At 41.1% G+C, this 21,357-nt stretch overlaps 1 protein-coding gene across 1 annotated transcript in view; it reads left to right on the plus strand.

Moving 5' to 3' along the window:
• The window catches only part of LOC120024265 (ryanodine receptor 3-like), a 257,642-nt gene that overhangs the window by 121,803 nt on the left and 114,482 nt on the right, over positions 1–21,357 (plus strand). The window contains exons 33-39 of the mRNA XM_038968460.1: positions 9,960–10,186; positions 10,708–10,920; positions 12,340–12,552; positions 13,063–13,240; positions 14,050–14,274; positions 14,817–15,017; positions 20,977–21,079. Coding sequence (XP_038824388.1) covers positions 9,960–10,186; positions 10,708–10,920; positions 12,340–12,552; positions 13,063–13,240; positions 14,050–14,274; positions 14,817–15,017; positions 20,977–21,079 — 1,360 coding nt within the window. The remainder of the gene's footprint in view (positions 1–9,959; positions 10,187–10,707; positions 10,921–12,339; positions 12,553–13,062; positions 13,241–14,049; positions 14,275–14,816; positions 15,018–20,976; positions 21,080–21,357) is intronic.

Genomic DNA, 21,357 nt, shown 5'->3' on the forward strand with positions numbered 1-21,357 from the left:
TACTATAACCAGTCTACTACTATAACCAGTCTACTATAACCAGTCTACTACTATAACCAGTCTACTACTATAACCAGTCTACTATAACCAGTCTACTACTATAACCAGTCTACTACTATAACCAGTCTACTATTATAACCAGTCTACAACTATAACCAGTCTACTATTATAACCAGTCTACAACTATAACCAGTCTACTATTATAACCAGTCTACAACTATAACCAGTCTACTACTATATCCAGTCTACTACTATATCCAGTCTACTACTATAACCAGTCTACTACTATATCCAGTCTACAACTATAACCAGTCTACAACTATAACCAGTCTACTACTATAACCAGTCTACTACTATAACCAGTCTACTACTATATCCAGTCTACTACTATAACCAGTCTACAACTATAACCAGTCTACAACTATAACCAGTCTACTACTATAACCAGTCTACAACTATAACCAGTCTACAACTATAACCAGTCTACTACTATAACCAGTCTACTACTATATCCAGTCTACTACTATAACCAGTCTACAACTATAACCAGTCTACTACTATAACCAGTCTACTACTATATCCAGTCTACTACTATAACCAGTCTACAACTATAACCAGTCTACAACTATAACCAGTCTACTACTATAACCAGTCTACTACTATAGCCAGTCTGCTACTATAACCAGTCTACTACTATAGCCAGTCTGCTACTATAACCAGTCTACTACTATAGCCAGTCTGCTACTATAACCAGTCTACTACTATAACCAGTCTACTACTATAGCCAGTCTGCTACTATAACCAGTCTACTACTATAACCAGTCTACTACTATAACCAGTCTACAACTATAACCAGTCTACAACTATAACCAGTCTACTACTATAACCAGTCTACTACTATATCCAGTCTACTACTATAACCAGTCTACAACTATAACCAGTCTACAACTATAACCAGTCTACTACTATAACCAGTCTACTACTATAGCCAGTCTGCTACTATAACCAGTCTACTACTATAGCCAGTCTGCTACTATAACCAGTCTACTACTATAGCCAGTCTGCTACTATAACCAGTCTGCTACTATAACCAGTCTACTACTATAGCCAGTCTGCTACTATAACCAGTCTACTACTATAACCAGTCTACTACTATAACCAGTCTACTACTATATCCAGTCTACTACTATAACCAGTCTACTACTATATCCAGTCTACTACTATAACCAGTCTGCTACTATAGCCAGTCTACTACTATAACCAGTCTACTATTATAACCAGTCTACAACTATAACCAGTCTACTACTATAACCAGTCTACTACTATATCCAGTCTACTACTATAACCAGTCTACTACTATAACCAGTCTACTACTATATCCAGTCTACTACTATAACCAGTCTACAACTATAACCAGTCTACTACTATATCCAGTCTACTACTATAACCAGTCTACTACTATAACCAGTCTGCTACTATATCCAGTCTACAACTATAACCAGTCTACTACTATAACCAGTCTACTACTATATCCAGTCTACTACTATAACCAGTCTACTACTATAACCAGTCTACTACTATAACCAGTCTACTACTATATCCAGTCTACTACTATAACCAGTCTACTACTATAACCAGTCTACTACTATAACCAGTCTACAACTATAACCAGTCTACTATTATAACCAGTCTACAACTATAACCAGTCTACTACTATATCCAGTCTACTACTATAACCAGTCTACTACTATAACCAGTCTACTACTATATCCAGTCTACTACTATAACCAGTCTACTACTATATCCAGTCTACTACTATAACCAGTCTACTACTATAACCAGTCTACTACTATATCCAGTCTACTACTATATCCAGTCTACTACTATAACCAGTCTACTACTATATCCAGTCTACTACTATAACCAGTCTACTACTATAACCAGTCTACTACTATAACCAGTCTACTACTATAACCAGTCTACTACTATAACCAGTCTGCTACTATATCCAGTCTACTACTATATCCAGTCTACTACTATATCCAGTCTACTACTATAACCAGTCTACTACTATATCCAGTCTACTACTATAACCAGTCTACTACTATAACCAGTCTACTACTATAACCAGTCTACTACTATAACCAGTCTACTACTATAACCAGTCTACTACTATAACCAGTCTACTACTATAACCAGTCTACTACTATATCCAGTCTACTACTATAACCAGTCTACTACTATAACCAGTCTACTACTATAACCAGTCTACTACTATATCCAGTCTACTACTATAACCAGTCTACTACTATAACCAGTCTACTACTATAACCAGTCTACTACTATATCCAGTCTACTACTATATCCAGTCTACTACTATAACCAGTCTACTACTATATCCAGTCTACTACTATAACCAGTCTACTACTATATCCAGTCTACTACTATAACCAGTCTACTACTATATCCAGTCTACTACTATAACCAGTCTACTACTATAACCAGTCTACTACTATAACCAGTCTGCTACTATAGCCAGTCTACTACTATAGCCAGTCTGCTACTATAACCAGTCTGCTACTATATCCAGTCTACTACTATAACCAGTCTACTACTATATCCAGTCTACTACTATAACCAGTCTGCTACTATAGCCAGTCTACTACTATAGCCAGTCTACTACTATAACCAGTCTGCTACTATAACCAGTCTACTACTATAACCAGTCTACTACTATAGGCAGTCTACTACTATAACCAGTCTACTACTATAACCAGTCTACTACTATAACCAGTCTACTACTATAACCAGTCTGCTACTATAACCAGTCTACTACTATAACCAGTCTGCTACTATATCCAGTCTACTACTATAACCAGTCTGCTACTATAACCAGTCTACTACTATAACCAGTCTACTACTATAACCAGTCTACTACTATAACCAGTCTACTACTATAACCAGTCTACTACTATAACCAGTCTGCTACTATAACCAGTCTACTACTATAACCAGTCTGATACTATAACCAGTCTGCTACTATAACCAGTCTGCTACTATAACCAGTCTACTACTATAACCAGTCTACTACTATATCCAGTCTGCTACTATAACCAGTCTGCTACTATAACCAGTCTACAACTATAGCCAGTCTACTACTATAACCAGTCTGCTACTATATCCAGTCTGATACTATAACCAGTCTGCTACTATAACCAGTCTACTACTATAACCAGTCTGCTACTATAACCAGTCTGCTACTATAACCAGTCTGCTACTATAACCAGTCTACTACTATAACCAGTCTACTACATAACCAGTCTGCTACTATAACCAGTCTACTACTATATCCAGTCTACTACTATAGCCAGTCTGCTACTATAACCAGTCTCCTACTATAACCAGTCTACTACTATAACCAGTCTACTACTATAACCAGTCTACTACTATAACCAGTCTACTACTATATCCAGTCTACTACTATAACCAGTCTGCTACTATACGATGGGTAATTAACTGATGTAAATCTTTCCTATTACAGGTAAAGGTCCAATGCAGCTGTTTTTATCTCAATATCAAATCATTTCTCGGTAACAATTAAGAACCTTACTGTGATTGTGTTCAATTAAAATTGCCAAAAAGAAACAAAAATAGCTTCTTAGCAAAGAGCAATTTCTCAAGCAAGAATTTAGCTAGGACTGTCTAGGAGTTGTCTGAGTGGGGAGGGGGAAACCTAAAATGAACTGTTTTTGACAGAGAGGTTTTGAACTATCTTTCTTATTGGTCTATAAAATAATTTACAGCCGGGGGCGCTAGAGAGCGTGCTATGGAGTAGACGTGCTTTGCTAGAGCTCCGCTCAATTTTGAAACAAATTAGTATTTATCTTAACCTCTCACAACCTATAACTTCAAACAAATATGACAAAGGGAAAAGGCACCAAAAAAGGGGGCGCTAAACAAGATAATTGGAATGAGATAGACAACGAACCAATTTCAACGTCGCCGACCCACGAGGAGCTAGCTGAAGAGGCTAGCTTCCAAGAGTTTCCCACAGATCCTACTCAAAGTGACATACTGGCTGCCATAAACGCACTAAGCAAGAAGGTGGACACAAGGTTGGCTGATATCGCAAAGAGTATTGGGACTTTGGCCGAAACTGTGAAGGCAACTAAGGGAAGGGTGCACGAGGTTGAGCAGACGACAGTCGATCACGAGGCCAGACTACAGGACATAGAGAAACAGTGCGCAACGTTCAAAAATGACAACAAAACCCTGAAGGCCCGACTGGAAATGCTCGAGTCGCATTCAAGACGCCAGAACATCCGAATATGTGGGATCCAGGAGGACACTGAGAAAGGGAAACCCACTGAATTTGTCTCGGAGCTGATACTGGCATTGCTGGGGAGTGAACACTTCAAAACGGCCATCCTCATCGACCGCGCACACAGATCACAGGCAACGAAGACGGCCAAGGGCGGGCCACCAAGGCCATTCATTGTAAGGCTGCACTATCCCCACACCAGGGATCTCATCCTCAAGCTGGCTAGTCAAAAGTTCCCCCTTAACTACAACGGAGCCAGGGTGTCTTTCTACCCAGATCTTACCTTGGAGGTGAGGAACCAACGGAAAGAGTATGATGAGGTACGCAACAAATGCAGGGCGGCCAACATCCGATATGGATTCCTCTTCCCAGCCCGGTTTAAGGTGACAGTCGAGGGATCAACACGTACGTTTGACAACCCAAAAGAGGCCGATCTGTTCTTGACAAGCAAGCTCCCCGGCTGAGGATACAGAACGTTGTGTCAGCCGGCTAAATGGCCAAATACAGGCCAGGAATGTGTTTGAATTGAATTTCCGGCCTATGTCTTTTCGATCAGAAGATCAGAAATTGGGACTTATATGATAGGTGAGATGTTGTGGCTAATATAGCATTGTTTGGCATGTCATGTTTTAGCACCACTCACCCCCTAACGTGAGAGTTAAGTTAAGTGTTATTTAATATTAGTTTATATGCGGAGCATCTATAGACGACGAGTTAGTTCAAGCTGTATGTCTAGACACCCTAAGGTTTGTGTGTTAGCCAAGGAGTGCTTCGTTTGGGGAAGTCACTCAGTAAAGGGACGGGAGGGGGGATGGGGTCTGTGTTTTATGTTCACGTTTATTAATACAGGTGGCATGACAAGCTCCCGCACGGCGGGACGTTTTTCTTCTGGGTTTTGTATGACAGCAGCAATTTGCTTTAAAATAAGAAATGCCACATAGTGACCGAGCACAGAGTAGACCAGGTGGAATAAAGATAGTCAGCTGGAACTGTAATGGATTAGGGCATGTCGTGAAACGAGCTAAGGTTTTTTCTCATCTTAAATCACTGGGTGCTGACATAGTGCTTCTTCAAGAAACTCATATTAAACGCTCCGCGCAGGCCAAGCTACGAGTCGGCTGGATCGGTCAGATATACCAGTCTAACTTTGATGCAAAAGCGAGAGGGGTAGCAATCCTGATAAGGAAAAACATTCCTTTTGTTTACTCAACCTCGATTTCAGATCCTAATGGTCGGTATATTATTGTGGCTGGTACACTGAATTCAAAACCAATAACCTTGGTCAATTTATATGGACCCAATTTCGATGATCCATTATTTTTTCAAAGGGTATTTAAGGCCATACCAAATATCTCGGATACAAGTGTTATTGTTGGAGGTGACTTTAACTGTACGTTAGATCCTCTTTTAGATAAACAGCTATCAAGGTCACTTCAACAATCAAATGCCAGTGTCTTTCTAAATACATTGATGACAAACCTTAACATTGTCGATATTTGGAGACTGACCAACAGACAGGGATTATTCTTTCTTTTCATCAGTTCATAAATCATATTCCAGAATTGACTATTTTTTGTTGGACTCCAAACTAATTTCAGCAGCTGAGTCGGTTACCTATCACCCCATTCTAATTACGGACCACTCTCCTCTGTCCATGGTGCTGAAACTCGACAATATGTCGACAGGTCGGCGACCGTGGCGCTTAGACGCATACCTGTTGAAAGATGAGGCTTTTTGTCAGTATTTGAAGGAGCAGATTGCCTTCTTCCTCAGAACTAACGACACGGGGGATGTTGACGACTCCACCCTTTGGGAATCTCTAAAGGCTGTGATTAGAGGTTACATTAATTCTTATACATCAGAGAGGAAGAAACGTGCCAATACTAGGCTGAGAGAAATTGAAAGAGAGTTAGGGGAACAGGAGAACGTTTTTAGGACAAATTCCTCGTATACAGTCCTTGAGAAGATCACAAAGTTAAAGTATGAATACAATACCATCCTTTCGAAACGGGTGGGCTCTTTACTTGCTAGAACGCAACAAAGTTATTTTGAACTGGGGGACAAACCACATAAATTATTAGCAAGACAGCTAAGGCATGTACAGGCATCTAGAGCTATTCACAAAATAAAAGACAAGAAGGGTAAAATAGTAACAGATCCGCAGGACATTAATAAATGCTTTGCGCAGTTTTACTCAGAGCTATACCAATCAAAATGCGATGCTACTGATCCACAAACTATGGAACGCTTTCTCGCTGAATGTGAACTTCCTAAACTAGACAGGGGGGCAGCTGCCGCACTCGATGCAGGGATAACCTTAGATGAAATTAACACAGCGATAGCACAATTTCCAAACAGCAAGGCCCCTGGGCCCGATGGATATGTAATAGAATTCTATAAGAAGTACTGCGCTAGTCTATCTCCACTTATGTTGCGAATGTTTCAACAATCCAAAGAAAATGCCAAACTCCCGCAAACACTGTATGAGGCTACAATAGCACTGATCTTGAAAAAAGATAGAGATTCCATGGAGATGTCGTCGTATCGCCCCGTGTCGTTACTCCCCATAGAAAACAAGGTGTTGACAAAGATATTGGCAAACCGATTGAAAAAATATATTTCCGACATCATACACCCTGACCAGACAGGTTTTATCCCGGGCCGACATATATACTACAATTTGAGACGCCTTTTCAACGTAATGTATCATGATCATAAAGTTGAGGCAGTGGTAATAGCTCTTGATGCAGAGAAGGCGTTTGATCAGATTGAGTGGAAGTATATGATGTCGGTTCTGGAGCATTTCGGGTTTGGAAAGGAATTTATTAATTGGATAAGAATTATTTATGCACACCCAATGGCGTCCGTGGTGACCAATCAGGAAATGTCGCAGTCATTCCGCCTGTTCAAGGGGTGCCGACAGGGGTGCCCTATTTCGCCTGCTCTCTTCGCTATAGCCATGGAACCCCTTGCTACTCGCATTCGGGCATGAGCCGATATAGCTTCTGTTAAAATAAAAGACACACAGCACAAAATGTCCCTCTATGCAGACGATGTTCTTTTGTTTTTGTCCAAGCCTAAAACTTCTATTCCACCCCTTACTTAACTTGATAAACACATTCGGCTCCTTCTCTGGCTACAAGATAAACTGGCAAAAAAGTGAGTTGATGCCAATATCACGGCCTGTGGATATGCAATTTCTGCAATCTACCCCGTTTAGAACAGTGAGGGACAAGTTCACAAGCCTTGGCATTGTAGTGACAAGAGACCTTGATCAGCTATTGAAAGCGAATTGGGACATGAAAATATATCAGCTTAAACAAAATATAGATTTTTGGAAAACTCTGCCTATTTCCTTGGTTGGTCGTATAAACGATATTAAAATGGTTGTCCTACCCAGGTTTCTTTACCTCTTCCAATGTCTACCCAATTTCATACCACAAAGCTATTTTAAGAAACTGGATTCAATAGTAACTCCATTTTTATGGGATAACAAGGCAGCCAGAATTTCAAAGAAGCATTTATGCAAGTACAAGATAGAGGGGGGCTTTGGCCTTCCTCACTTCAAACTGTATTATTGGGCTGCTAATCTGAACATTGTGTCTTTCTGGAGGGAAAGTTTACCTGCGATGAGACAGAAGGATATGCCTTCATGGCTTTTGATCGAGCGGGCCTCCTGTCAACGTTCCTCACTCCCTGCATTTGTTAATAGCCCATCATATGTGAAAAAAAGCCACTTATGACTCCAATCCAGTCATTTGTCATACGCTTAGGGATCTGGAAACACATTAGGGATTTTCTTAACATACCCACTGTTTACATAGACAGCCCGATTAGCCTGAATCATGCTTTTCACCCTGCATTGGATGATGTGGTGTTTTCACAGTGGAGGGAGAAGGGGCTCACAACAACTGGTAATCTATACATAGATGGTCAGTCAGCTTCATTTCAACAACTACAGGGAAAGTTCAACATGCCAACAACACATTTTTTCAGATACCTCCAAATCAGGAATTTCTTAAGGACACATATCCCACAGTATGGCATGAAGCCAAATAGTCCTACATTAGATAGCTTGATCCTTGTCAAACCCCATTCAAAAGGGTCGGTCTCTAGACTGTATGATGTGCTACAGGCCCACATAGAGGTATCCACAGACACCATTAAAAGGGCTTGGGAACAAGAACTTGGTTCAGAAATCTCAAATGAGGACTGGATAGAAGCTCTCAGGAATATAAACCACAGTTCAGTGAATGCCAGACACAACCTTGTACAGTTTAAGGTGATACACAGGTTACACTACTCAAAAGTAAAACTGCATAAAATATTCCCGGACACCTCACCACTGTGTGAGAGGTGCAAGCAGGAGGAGGGGACGTTGACCCACTTATTCTGGACATGCCCTAAATTACATGCTTACTGGGCTCCTATTTTTGATTACTTATCTAAGGCCTTTGATAGAGTTCTAGCCCCAGACCCATTGATCGCTCTGTTTGGTACAGTTGATGGGAATAACCAGGAAGGGAAAGCTGTCTCTCTTTGTACTCTATTAGCCAAAAGGCTCATATTGCAATTTTGGAAATTGGAGACTGTACCTACCTTTGAAATGTGGTTACGGGATTTAGGGAATGTAATACATATGGAAAAGATTCGATACAACACCTCCAATAGAAGTCCATTGTTTTACAAAATATGGCAGCCGATACTGGATAAATGGTCTAGTCCCGCTTCATAATTGGGCTGACGATCTGCTGCTACTCTGTGCTGTACTACACTCAATATTTATTTTTGGCTTAACTACACTGCTTGTAATGACTATATGCTGTCTTCTTATACATGTACCACCTAATAGGATTTTGTTTTATTTTGTGTATGTGTGAGTTAACTTTGGTTTTGTCCTCTAAATTGGCCATCCCATTCAACAGTACAATGAATGTCATTGTTTGTATTGCTGTCTTTTTTACTTTATTTTTATTGGAAAATAATAAACATACTATTAAAAAAAAGAGATAGATAACAGATTCAGGGACAAGTTGAATGAGAACTGGGTTGTTAAATAGATGTATTTCCTCCCCAGACAAATTTCTCCGCTTGTCTGAGGGACAATGCTAGGGTATACACATTAAGTTGTATAGTTGTGGGTAAATTCTCTATTCACATTGTTGTATTTTGTCCTTGTAAGACTATGATTGGAGATGTATTGCCTCTGACGGATAGACATTGTATGCTAATGCAACTAAGGTACCTTGAAAAATCGAATAAAATGTATTTTGTAAAATAATTTACAGCCAAAACTCCATCCTACAAAAACAGGCTGAAATTCCCAGGCAGTCTTTTCAAACAGCTCTTACCCTAAAATGGCATCATCATTGTTTTCACAGTATTATTCCAACCTCGTTGTGTGGAAATATATATAAAACACTGAGAAGAATCACATTTTTGACTGAACTGGGCCTTTAACATGATTTCTCTATCCCCTCCCTCCCTTTTTTCCTCCCTCTCTCTCTCTCTCTCTCTCCCTCTTCCTTCCTCCCTCCCTTTTCTCTCTCTCTTTCTCTCTCCCTCCCTCCCTCCCTATTTTCTCTCTCTCTCTCTCCCTCCCTCCCTCTTTTCTCCATCTCTCTCTCTCTCTCCCCAGGACGCCATGCCCCTGTCGTCAGCCATCTTTAAGAGTGAGCAGCGTAACCCTGTGCCCCAGTGTCCACCGCGTCTGGACGTTCAGACCATCGTAGCGGTGCTGTGGAGCCGTATGCCCAACACCTTCCTCACCGTGGAGACCGCCCGGGTCTCAGAGAGACACGGCTGGGTGGTGCAGTGTCTGGAGCCACTGCAGATGATGGCTGTTCATATACCTGAGGAAAACAGGTGGCTGATGCACTCACTCTATCTGAAATCAATACCCAGCCTCTTCTCCTAGGCCCTATAGTAGACCTGCTACCTCATCAGTGGTTCAGTAGGCACCATACATTATCAGTAATAATAATAATAATAATAATAATAATCAATGTTTCAGTAGACCGACCACCTCTGATCAATGTTTTAGTTTCACACTTCTCATGGATTTGAAAGGATTAGATGGAGTAATAATATCTTGCTCATTTATCCATCTGCTGGGCTAGGTGGAGTTTACAAAAAATAAAACATCTTAAACCAATGTATTGCTTAGCAACACTGTGTCTTTGCTATCCTTTCTCTCTCTTCTCTCTCTCTCTCTGTCTCTCTGTCTCTCTCTGTCTCTCTCTCTGTCTCTCTCTATCTCTCTCTCTATCTCTCTCTGTCTCTCTCTCTGTCTCTCTCTGTCTCTCTCTCTCTCTCTCTCTCTCTCTCTCTCTCTCTCTCTCTCTCTCTCTCTCCCTTCTCCATCCCTCTCCTTCCACTCCCCTCAGGTGTCTGGACATCCTGGAGCTATCGGAGGTAGAGAGTCTGAGGAAGTTCCACTACCACACCCTGATGCTCTACTGTGCCCTCTGCGCATTGGGCAACACCCGCGTGGCACACGCCCTCTGCTCCCACCTCGACCAATCGCAGCTGCTTTACACCATCGACAACCAATACCTTTCCGGCATGCTGAGAGAGGGCTTCTATAATGTTCTTATGAGGTGGGTGATGAGTTCATTGGTTGGTGGATGAGTGGTCTTTATAATGAACAGGGTGTTTACGCACTTGGAAAATAAGAATCTTATTGAAATCTATTATTATGCTGATAATTGATTGGTTGATTGGTTGATTGACTGACTGTTTAATTGATTGATTGATTGATGGATTGATTGATATATTGATTGATTGGTTGGTTGATATATTGATTGATTGATTGGTTGACATATTGATTGATTGATTGGTTGGTTGATATATTTATTTATTGATTGGTTGATATATTGATTGATTGATTGATTGATTGGTTGATATATTGATTGATGTTTTGGTTGGTTGATATATTGATTTATTGATTGGTTGATATATTGATTGATTGGTTGGTTGATATATTGATTGATTGATTGATTGATTGATTGATTGGTTGGTTGGTTGGTTGATATATTGATTGATTTATTGATTTATTGATTGGTTGATATATTGATTGATGTTTTGGTTGGTTGATATATTAATTTATTGATTGGTTGATATATTGATTTATTGATTGATGTTTTGGTTGGTTGATATATTGATTTATTGATTGGTTGATATATTGATATATTGATTGATTGGTTGATATATTGATTGATTGATTGATTGGTTGGTTGGTTGATATATTGATTGATTTATTGATTGGTTGATATATTGATTGATGTTTTGGTTGGTTGATATATTGATTTATTGATTGGTTGATATATTGATATATTGATTGATTGGTTGGTTGATATATTGATTGATTTATTGATTGGTTGATATATTGATTGATGTTTTGGTTGGTTGATATATTGATTTATTGATTGGTTGATATATTGATTGATTGGTTGGTTGATATATTGATTGATTGATTGATTGGTTGGTTGGTTGGTTGATATATTGATTGATTTATTGATTTATTGATTGGTTGATATATTGATTGATGTTTTGGTTGGTTGATATATTAATTTATTGATTGGTTGATATATTGATATATTGATTTATTGATTGATGTTTTGGTTGGTTGATATATTGATTTATTGATTGGTTGATATATTGATATATTGATTGATTGGTTGATATATTGATTGATTGATTGATTGGTTGGTTGGTTGATATATTGATTGATTTATTGATTGGTTGATATATTGATTGATGTTTTGGTTGGTTGATATATTGATTTATTGATTGGTTGATATATTGATATATTGATTGATTGGTTGGTTGATATATTGATTGATTTATTGATTGGTTGATATATTGATTGATGTTTTGGTTGGTTGATATATTGATATATTGGTTGGTTGATATATTGATTGATTGATTTATTGATTGGTTGGTTGATATATTGATTGATTGATTTATTGATTGGTTTATATATTGATTGATTGATTGATCTATGTACCTACCACCAGCATCCACCTGGAGACAGCGAAGGAGGCACGTCTGATGATGAACAACGAGTTTATCATCCCCGTGATTGATGAGACGCGCTCCATCAAGCTGTTCCCTGACGAGTCCAAGAGACACTCTCTACCCGGGGTAGACCTCAGCACCTCTCTGAAACCACGCCTCAACTTCTCCCCTCTCTCCTTCATCACCACCAAGAAACAGCAGCACCTCTACAGGTCAGGGTTTTACTACTTTCACTGTTTTATCAAGCTGTCAAAGCTTTTAGACTTCGGTTGAGATAATATTTCAAATCATTTCAAATGCTTCATCTGGCCTTGATTGAGCTTGCCTGGTTTAATGGCCCAATAGAATAGTCACAAAATTGTAAACCCCGCCCATCTGGCACTTTAGACAGGCTAGAACAAACGCTCAAAGTCAGTTAAAGATTTCAAATAGTCGGTTGAAGATTTCAAATAGTCGGTTAAAAATGTCAAATAGTCGGTTAAGGATTTCAAGTAGTCGGTTAAAAATGTCAAATAGTCGATTAAAGATTTTAAATAGTCGGTTAAAGATTTCAAATAGTCGGTTAAAAATGTCAAATCTTTGAACCCAGCTCTGCTACAGATCGAGTTTTTTACTACTTTAACTTTAAATGTTTATAGTACTTTTTATTATGTTATACTTATAACGCCTTGGCTATGACAAATGCACTATAAAATACATTATTATTATAATGATTCTTCCAGCCCCCAGATCCCCCTGGGCATCCTGAAGGAGAAGGCCATCAGTATGCTGACTGAGGCGGTGCAGGGAGGAGGCAGTCACATCAGAGACCCAGTAGGGGGCAGTGTGGAGTACCAGTTTGTCCCCATCCTCAAGCTGATTGGGACCCTGCTGATCATGGGGGTACTCACCAGCGAGGAGGTGAGGTTTAGTCCTGTCTGTGAAGATCAGTTGGTATGATGTGTGAGCGTGGCGCTAGCAAAGCCAGGGTTCTATTCATTAGGAACGAAACGAAAGCAACCGGACTGGAACAGTTCTGCTTCAGTGTGCTCTAATGAACACAACCCAGGGTTGTGGGTTTAATTCCTGCTGGGGTGACATGTACAAAACATGTATGTACTGCATGTACTGTAAGTGGCTTTGGATAAATATAGTGTCTGCTAAATGGCATATACAGGTAACTACCAAAATAAAGGAAACACCAACATAAAGGGTCTTAATAGGGTGTTGGGCCACCACCAGCCAGCTTCAATAGATTCTACAAGTGTCTGGAACTCTATTGGATGCGACACAATTCTTCCACAAGAAATTCCATCATTTGGTGTTTTGTTGATGGTGTTTGAAAACGCTGTCTCAGGCGCCGCTCCAGAATCTCCCAGAAGTGTTTAATTGAGTTGAGATCTGGTGACTGAGACGGCCATGGCATATTGGCTTTACATTGTTTTCATGCTCATCAAACTCGTCATTGGCCACTCGTGCCCTGTTGATAGGGGCATTGTCATCCTATGGGGGCATATCTATGGTAGCCAAAATAATGGCCTGCCCAGCATTTTACACTTGACCCTAAGCATGATGGGATGTTAATTCCTTAATTAACTCAGGACCCACACCTGTGTGGAAGCACCTACTTTCAATACACTTTGTATCCCTCATTTACTCAAGTGTTTCCATTATTTTGACAGTTACCTGTATTTGCATTAAATATGTGGCATGTTTTTTTCATGTACTAGGTGAGGCTGATCCTGCTCCTCATCGATCCCAACGTGTTCGGGGAGCCAGAAGATGAGGAGGCGAAGGTGGAGGAGGTGGAGGCAGCAGCAGGAGGAGGAGAGAAGGAGGAAGTGAGCAGCAACGAGGTGAAGGCTGTGGAGGCTGGTGAGGAGGAGACCAAGGAGGTCAAAATGTCTGTGAAGGGACTGCTGGAGAAGACACTGCCTGAGTCTGTCAAACGACAGGTAGGAGAGAGAGCCCACCCCCGCACACACACACACACACACACACACACACACACACACACACACACACACACACACACACACACACACACACACACACACACACACACACACACACACACACACACACCCTCAGTGTCTCACACACTGGCAGTTGTTGAAGCACCAGGTGTTCAGTCCCAGCTAAATGGACTGTTGATTGATGCCAAATAGTAAATTGGCTGGCTACTCAATCAAATTAAATATGCCAGCAAAATCATTACCAGCAAAACGATTATTAGCAAAAACATAAAATGTTTTTGATCAGATTAAACATCTTGTTAACACTAAACATAATTGGTACATGACATGTAACAAAGGTAGGTATGTACTAACTATAGATGGACTGTAAATACTGACTGAAATACCCCTCTCTACTAGGTAGTACTAACGTCATCTCTCTTTGTTGGAATTAAAGAGCAATTCACAACTCAATTCAGAATAGAGCCTAACCCTGTCGTGTACTGTACTCCATGATCCAACATGATCTAACTCTCTACTAGATGTGTGAGCTGCTCCACTACTTCTGTGACTGTGAGTTGAAGCAACGTATCGAGGCCATCGTGTCCTTCTCAGACAGCTTCGTGTCCAAGCTGCAGTACAATCAGAAGTTCCGGTATAACCAACTGATGTTGGCCCTCAACATGTCTGCTGCCGTCACCGCCAAGAAGACCAAGGAGTTCAGATCCCCTCCTCAGGAACAGGTACTGTTTTAGTCGTTGTTGGGTTTTTTTTTTGCAGAAAACTTATCGACATTTAACAACAGTTGTGTTAAGAAGAAGAAGCAGTTGTTCTGTTTTGGTTTTCCGTCATTCTCCATGTTTGGCAGACTAGTATCAGAATCAGAATTATCTAGTATCAGAATCAGAATTATCTAGTATCATCAGAATCAGAATGACTTACATCCAACAATCTTGATAAAAATGTGAAAAAAGCCTAAGGCTGCCATAAATTAAAGTAACCGGAAGTAAAACCTTCTTTTAAAGCATGTCTGTAATGAAAGAGCTACAATTAAAAGTTCAAGCACATCAATAACCAGCCTCTGTCAGTTAACCCTAACCCAACCCAGCCTCTGATTGTTAACCCCAACCTAGCCTCTGATAGTTAACCCCAACCCAGCCTCTGATAGTTAACCCTAACCCAGCCTCTGATAGTTAACCCCAACCCAGCCTCTGATAGTTAACCCTAGCCCAGACTCTGATAGTTAACCCCAACCCAGCCTCTGATAGTTAACCCTAACCCAGCCTCTGATAGTTAACCCTAACCCAGCCTCTGATAGTTAACCCCAACCCAGCCTCTGATAGTTAACCCTAGCCCAGCCTCTGATAGTTAACCCCAACCCAGCCTCTGATAGTTAACCCTAGCCCAGCCTCTGATAGTTAACCCTAACCCAGCCTCTGATAGTTAACCCCAACCCAGCCTCTGATAGTTAACCCTAACCCAGCCTCTGATAGTTAACCCCAACCCAGCCTCTGATAGTTAACCCTAGCCCAGACTCTGATAGTTAACCCCAACCCAGCCTCTGATAGTTAACCCTAACCCAGCCTCTGATAGTTAACCCTAACCCAGCCTCTGATAGTTAACCCCAACCCAGCCTCTGATAGTTAACCCTAGCCCAGCCTCTGATAGTTAACCCCAACCCAGCCTCTGATAGTTAACCCTAGCCCAGCCTCTGATAGTTAACCCTAACCCAGCCTCTGATAGTTAACCCCAACCCAGCCTCTGATAGTTAACCCTAACCCAGCCTCTGATAGTTAACCCCAACCCAGCCTCTGATAGTTAACCCTAGCCCAGCCTCTGATAGTTAACCCCAACCCAGCCTCTGATAGTTAACCCTAGCCCAGCCTCTGATAGTTAACCCTAACCCAGCCTCTGATAGTTAACCCCAACCCAGCCTCTGATAGTTAACCCTAGCCCAGCCTCTGATAGTTAACCCCAACCCAGCCTCTGATAGTTAACCCCAACCCAGCCTCTGATAGTTAACCCTAGCCCAGCCTCTGATAGTTAACCCCAACCCAGCCTCTGATAGTTAACCCTAGCCCAGCCTCTGATAGTTAACCCTAACCCAGCCTCTGATAGTTAACCCCAACCCAGCCTCTGATAGTTAACCCTAGCCCAGCCTCTGATAGTTAACCCCAACCCAGCCTCTGATAGTTAACCCCAACCCAGCCTCTGATAGTTAACCCTAACCCAGCCTCTGATAGTTAACCCCAACCCAGCCTCTGATAGTTAACCCTAACCCAGCCTCTGATAGTTAACTCTAACCCTAACCCAGCCTCTGATGGTTAACCCTAACCCAGCCTCTGATAGTTAACCCCAACCCAGCCTCTGATAGTTAACCCCAACCTAGCCTCTGATAGTTAACCCTAACCCAGCCTCTGATAGTTAACCCTAACCCAGCCTCTGATAGTTAACCCTAACCCAGCCTCTGATAGTTAACCCCAACCCAGCCTCTGATAGTTAACCCTAACCCAGCCTCTGATAGTTAACCCCAACCCAGCCTCTGATAGTTAACCCTAGCCCAGCCTCTGATAGTTAACCCCAACCCAGCCTCTGATAGTTAACCCCAACCCAGCCTCTGATAGTTAACCCTAACCCAGCCTCAGTTAACCCTAACCCAGCCTCAGTTAACCCTAACCCAGCCTCAGTTAACCCCAACCCATCCTCAGTTAACCCTAACCCAGCCTCAGTTAACCCTAACCCAGCCTCTGGTAGTTAACTCTAACCCAGCCTCTGATAGTTAACCCTAACCCAGCCTCTGATAGTTAACCCCAACCCAGCCTCTGATAGTTAACCCTAACCCAGCCTCTGATAGTGAACCCTAACCCAGCCTCTGATAGTTAACCCTAACCCAGCCTCTGATAGTTAACTCTAACCCCAACCCAGTCTCTGATAGTTAACCCTAACCCAGCCTCTGATAGTTAACCCTAACCCAGCCTCTGATAGTTAACCCCAACCCAGCCTCTGATAGTTAACCCCAACCCAGCCTCTGATAGTTAACCCTAACCCAGCCTCTGATAGTTAACCCTAACCCAGCCTCTGATAGTTAACCCTAGCCCAGCCTCTGATAGTTAACCCCAACCCAGCCTCTGATAGTTAACCCCAACCCAGCCTCTGATAGTTAACCCCAACCCAGCCTCTGATAGTTAACCCTAACCCAGCCTCTGATAGTTAACCCTAACCCAGCCTCTGATAGTTAACCCTAGCCCAGCCTCTGATAGTTAACCCCAACCCAGCCTCTGATAGTTAACCCCAACCCAGCCTCTGATAGTTAACCCTAACCCAGCCTCTGATAGTTAACCCTAACCCAGCCTCTGATAGTTAACCCCAACCCAGCCTCTGATAGTTAACCCTAGCCCAGTCTCTGATAGTTGTCCCTGGTGGCAGCTATTCTGATTTTAGGTTCCTTCAGCTTGGGTGTTGAGTCTTACTGTAAATGCTCTGACGGCACATCAGATCCAGGATCAGATTACCTTTACCCTAATCCTATTCTTAACCATTGCAGAAATATCTAACTGTCCCTGTGTCAGTGGTTTTGACTAATTTGTGAATACTGCTCAGCAGTTAAAGGTGCCGGCAATTAGAAGTTGCAAATGGAATGCACTAGCACATCTGAGGGTTGCTTTAGCTAGCAGGTGGAACATGTTCAAATGGCTTTCAAATGTAAGAAGCACCGCACTTTCAAAGTATCCCTTTTATACTTTTACTTGTGTAGAACAACGGGAGATGCACAGAGGTAGTCAGACTCACAGATACTTAGAACCAGTGTTTATGTGTGTTTATCTATTATGTAACTATCTCTCTGTCCCCGCTGTGCCTGAGAGCTGAGTAGAGGAACATAACTCAGCATAGAGAGAGAGAGAGAGAACACCACACACACACGCCACACACCACACACCACACACCACACACACACACCACACACACACACACACACACACACACACACACACGCACACACACACACACGCACACTACACTACACTAATTACATCACTACTCGCATCACTAATCACATCACTAATCACATCACTAATCACATCACTAATCACATCACTAATTACATCACTACGCACATCACTAATCACATCACTACTCACATCACTACTCACATCACTACTCACATCACTAATCACATCACTACTCACATCACTAATCACATCACTAATTACATCACTACTCACATCACATCACTACTCACATCACTACTCACATCACTAATCACATCACTAATCACATCACTACTCACATCACTAATCACATCACTAATTACATCACTACTCACATCACTAATCACATCACATCACTAATCACATCACATCACTACTCACATCACTACTCACATCACTAATCACATCACTACTCACATCACTAATCACATCACTAATTACATCACTACTCACATCACTAATCACATCACATCACTAATCACATCACATCACTACTCACATCACGTCACTAATCACATCACTAATCACATCACTACTCACATCACTAATCACATCACTACTCACATCACTAATCACATCACTAATCACATCACGTCACTAATCACATCACTAATCACATCACTACTCACATCACGTCACTAATCACATCACTAATCACATCACTAATCACATCACTAATCACATCACTAATCACATCACTACTCACATCACTACTCACATCACTACTCACATCACTAATCACATCACATCACTACTCACATCACTAATCACATCACTACTCACATCACTACTCACATCACTACTCATATCACTACTCACATCACTAATCACATCACTAATCACATCACTAATCACTACTCACATCACTACTCACATCACTAATCACATCACTAATCACATCACTACTCACATCACTACTCACATCACTACTCACATCACTAATCACATCACTAATCACTACTCACATCACTACTCACATCACTACTCACATCACTAATCGCATCACTACTCACATCACTAATCACATCACTAATCACATCACTAATCACATCACTACTCACATCACTAATCACATCACTAATCACATCACTAATCACATCACTAATCACATCACTACTCACATCACTAATCACATCACTACTCACATCACTAATCACATCACTACTCACATCACTACTCACATCACTAATCACATCACTAATCACATCACTAATCACTACTCACATCACTACTCACATCACTAATCACATCACTAATCACATCACTACTCACATCACTAATCACATCACTAATCACATCACTAATCACATCACTAATCACATCACTACTCACATCACTACTCACATCACTACTCACATCACTAATCACATCACTAATCACATCACTACTCACATCACTAATCACATCACTAATCACATCACTAATCACATCACTACTCACATCACTAATCACATCACTACTCACATCACTAATCACATCACTACTCACATCACTAATCACATCACTACTCACATCACTACTCACATCACTACTCACATCACTAATCACATCACTAATCACATCACTAATCACATCACTAATCACTACTCACATCACTAATCACATCACTACTCACATCACTACTCACATCACTACTCACATCACTAATCACATCACTAATCACATCACTAATCACGTCACTACTCACATCACTACTCACATCACTAATCACGTCACTAATCACATCACTACTCACATCACTACTCACATCACTAATCACATCACTAATCACATCACTACTCACATCACTACTCACATCACTAATCACATCACTAATCACATCACTAATCACGTCACTACTCACATCACTACTCACATCACTAATCACATCACTAATCACTACTCACATCACTAATCACATCACTAATCACATCACTAATCACATCACTACTCACATCACTACTCACATCACTACTCACATCACTAATCACATCACTAATCACATCACTACTCACATCACTACTCACATCACTACTCACATCACTAATCACATCACTAATCACATCACTAATCACATCACTAATCACATCACTACTCACATCACTAATCACTACTCACATCACTAATCACATCACTAATCACATCACTACTCACATCACTACTCACATCACTACTCACATCACTACTCACATCACTAATCACATCACTAATCACATCACTAATCACGTCACTAATCACATCACTAATCACATCACTCATCACAAAGACCTCTTTATTTCTCACCATATTTTATTAAGAAGTAGTAGTGCCAAAAATCAAATCAAAACATTTCTCCTCATCCAGCAGGACGGGACTCAATTGAATTTACAGTGAATGTCTTTTATAGTTAGCATGTGCCTCTCCTCGTATAGCTAGCTGCCCGTCTGTGTAGCAGGCGTTTGGTCCAATGGCCATATTACCGTAGGGTGCCTCCTGGTAAATGGCTTTCCACACCGTAGGATGGGAATATATCCCCTTGTAGAATGCTCCGTAAATGATGTCCCCAAGCTAGAGGTGGGAAAACCATCCATACCATTCTCCTCTTCATGGATCAAACAGATGTGATGTCATAGAGACTCTCCGGGCCAGTCCGACTCACAGTAATGATGCTGTGCTGTAGGGAATATATATTTCTTTTTCTCTCTCTCTCTCCTTTTTCTCTCTATCACTAACACACCTCCCTCCCTCCATATAGATCAACATCCTGTTAAACTTTGCTGCTGGGGAGGACTGTCCCTGTCCTGAAGAGATTCAGGAAGACCTCTACAGCTTCCACGATGAGCTGAGACTGCACTGTGGTACGAGACACACACTGACAGTTAAAAGACAAATCCTAACTTGAGATGCAGGGCCGTACAGTAACTCACAGATCTTCCATTGATGTTAAATCAATACATCATTTCAGTTATTAAATCAAAAGTTCATCCCAAATGTACAATGTTTCCTACATGACATGATGACTCTTGACAGGTTGCCTCCCATTGGACACACACTGGTTCAACTCAATGTTGTTTCCACTTCATTTCAATTACATTACGTGGAACCAATGTCGAATACATGTTGAATTGATGTCAGT

Source organism: Salvelinus namaycush, chromosome 29, assembly GCF_016432855.1.
Source record: "Salvelinus namaycush isolate Seneca chromosome 29, SaNama_1.0, whole genome shotgun sequence".
Lineage (NCBI taxonomy): Eukaryota > Metazoa > Chordata > Actinopteri > Salmoniformes > Salmonidae > Salvelinus > Salvelinus namaycush.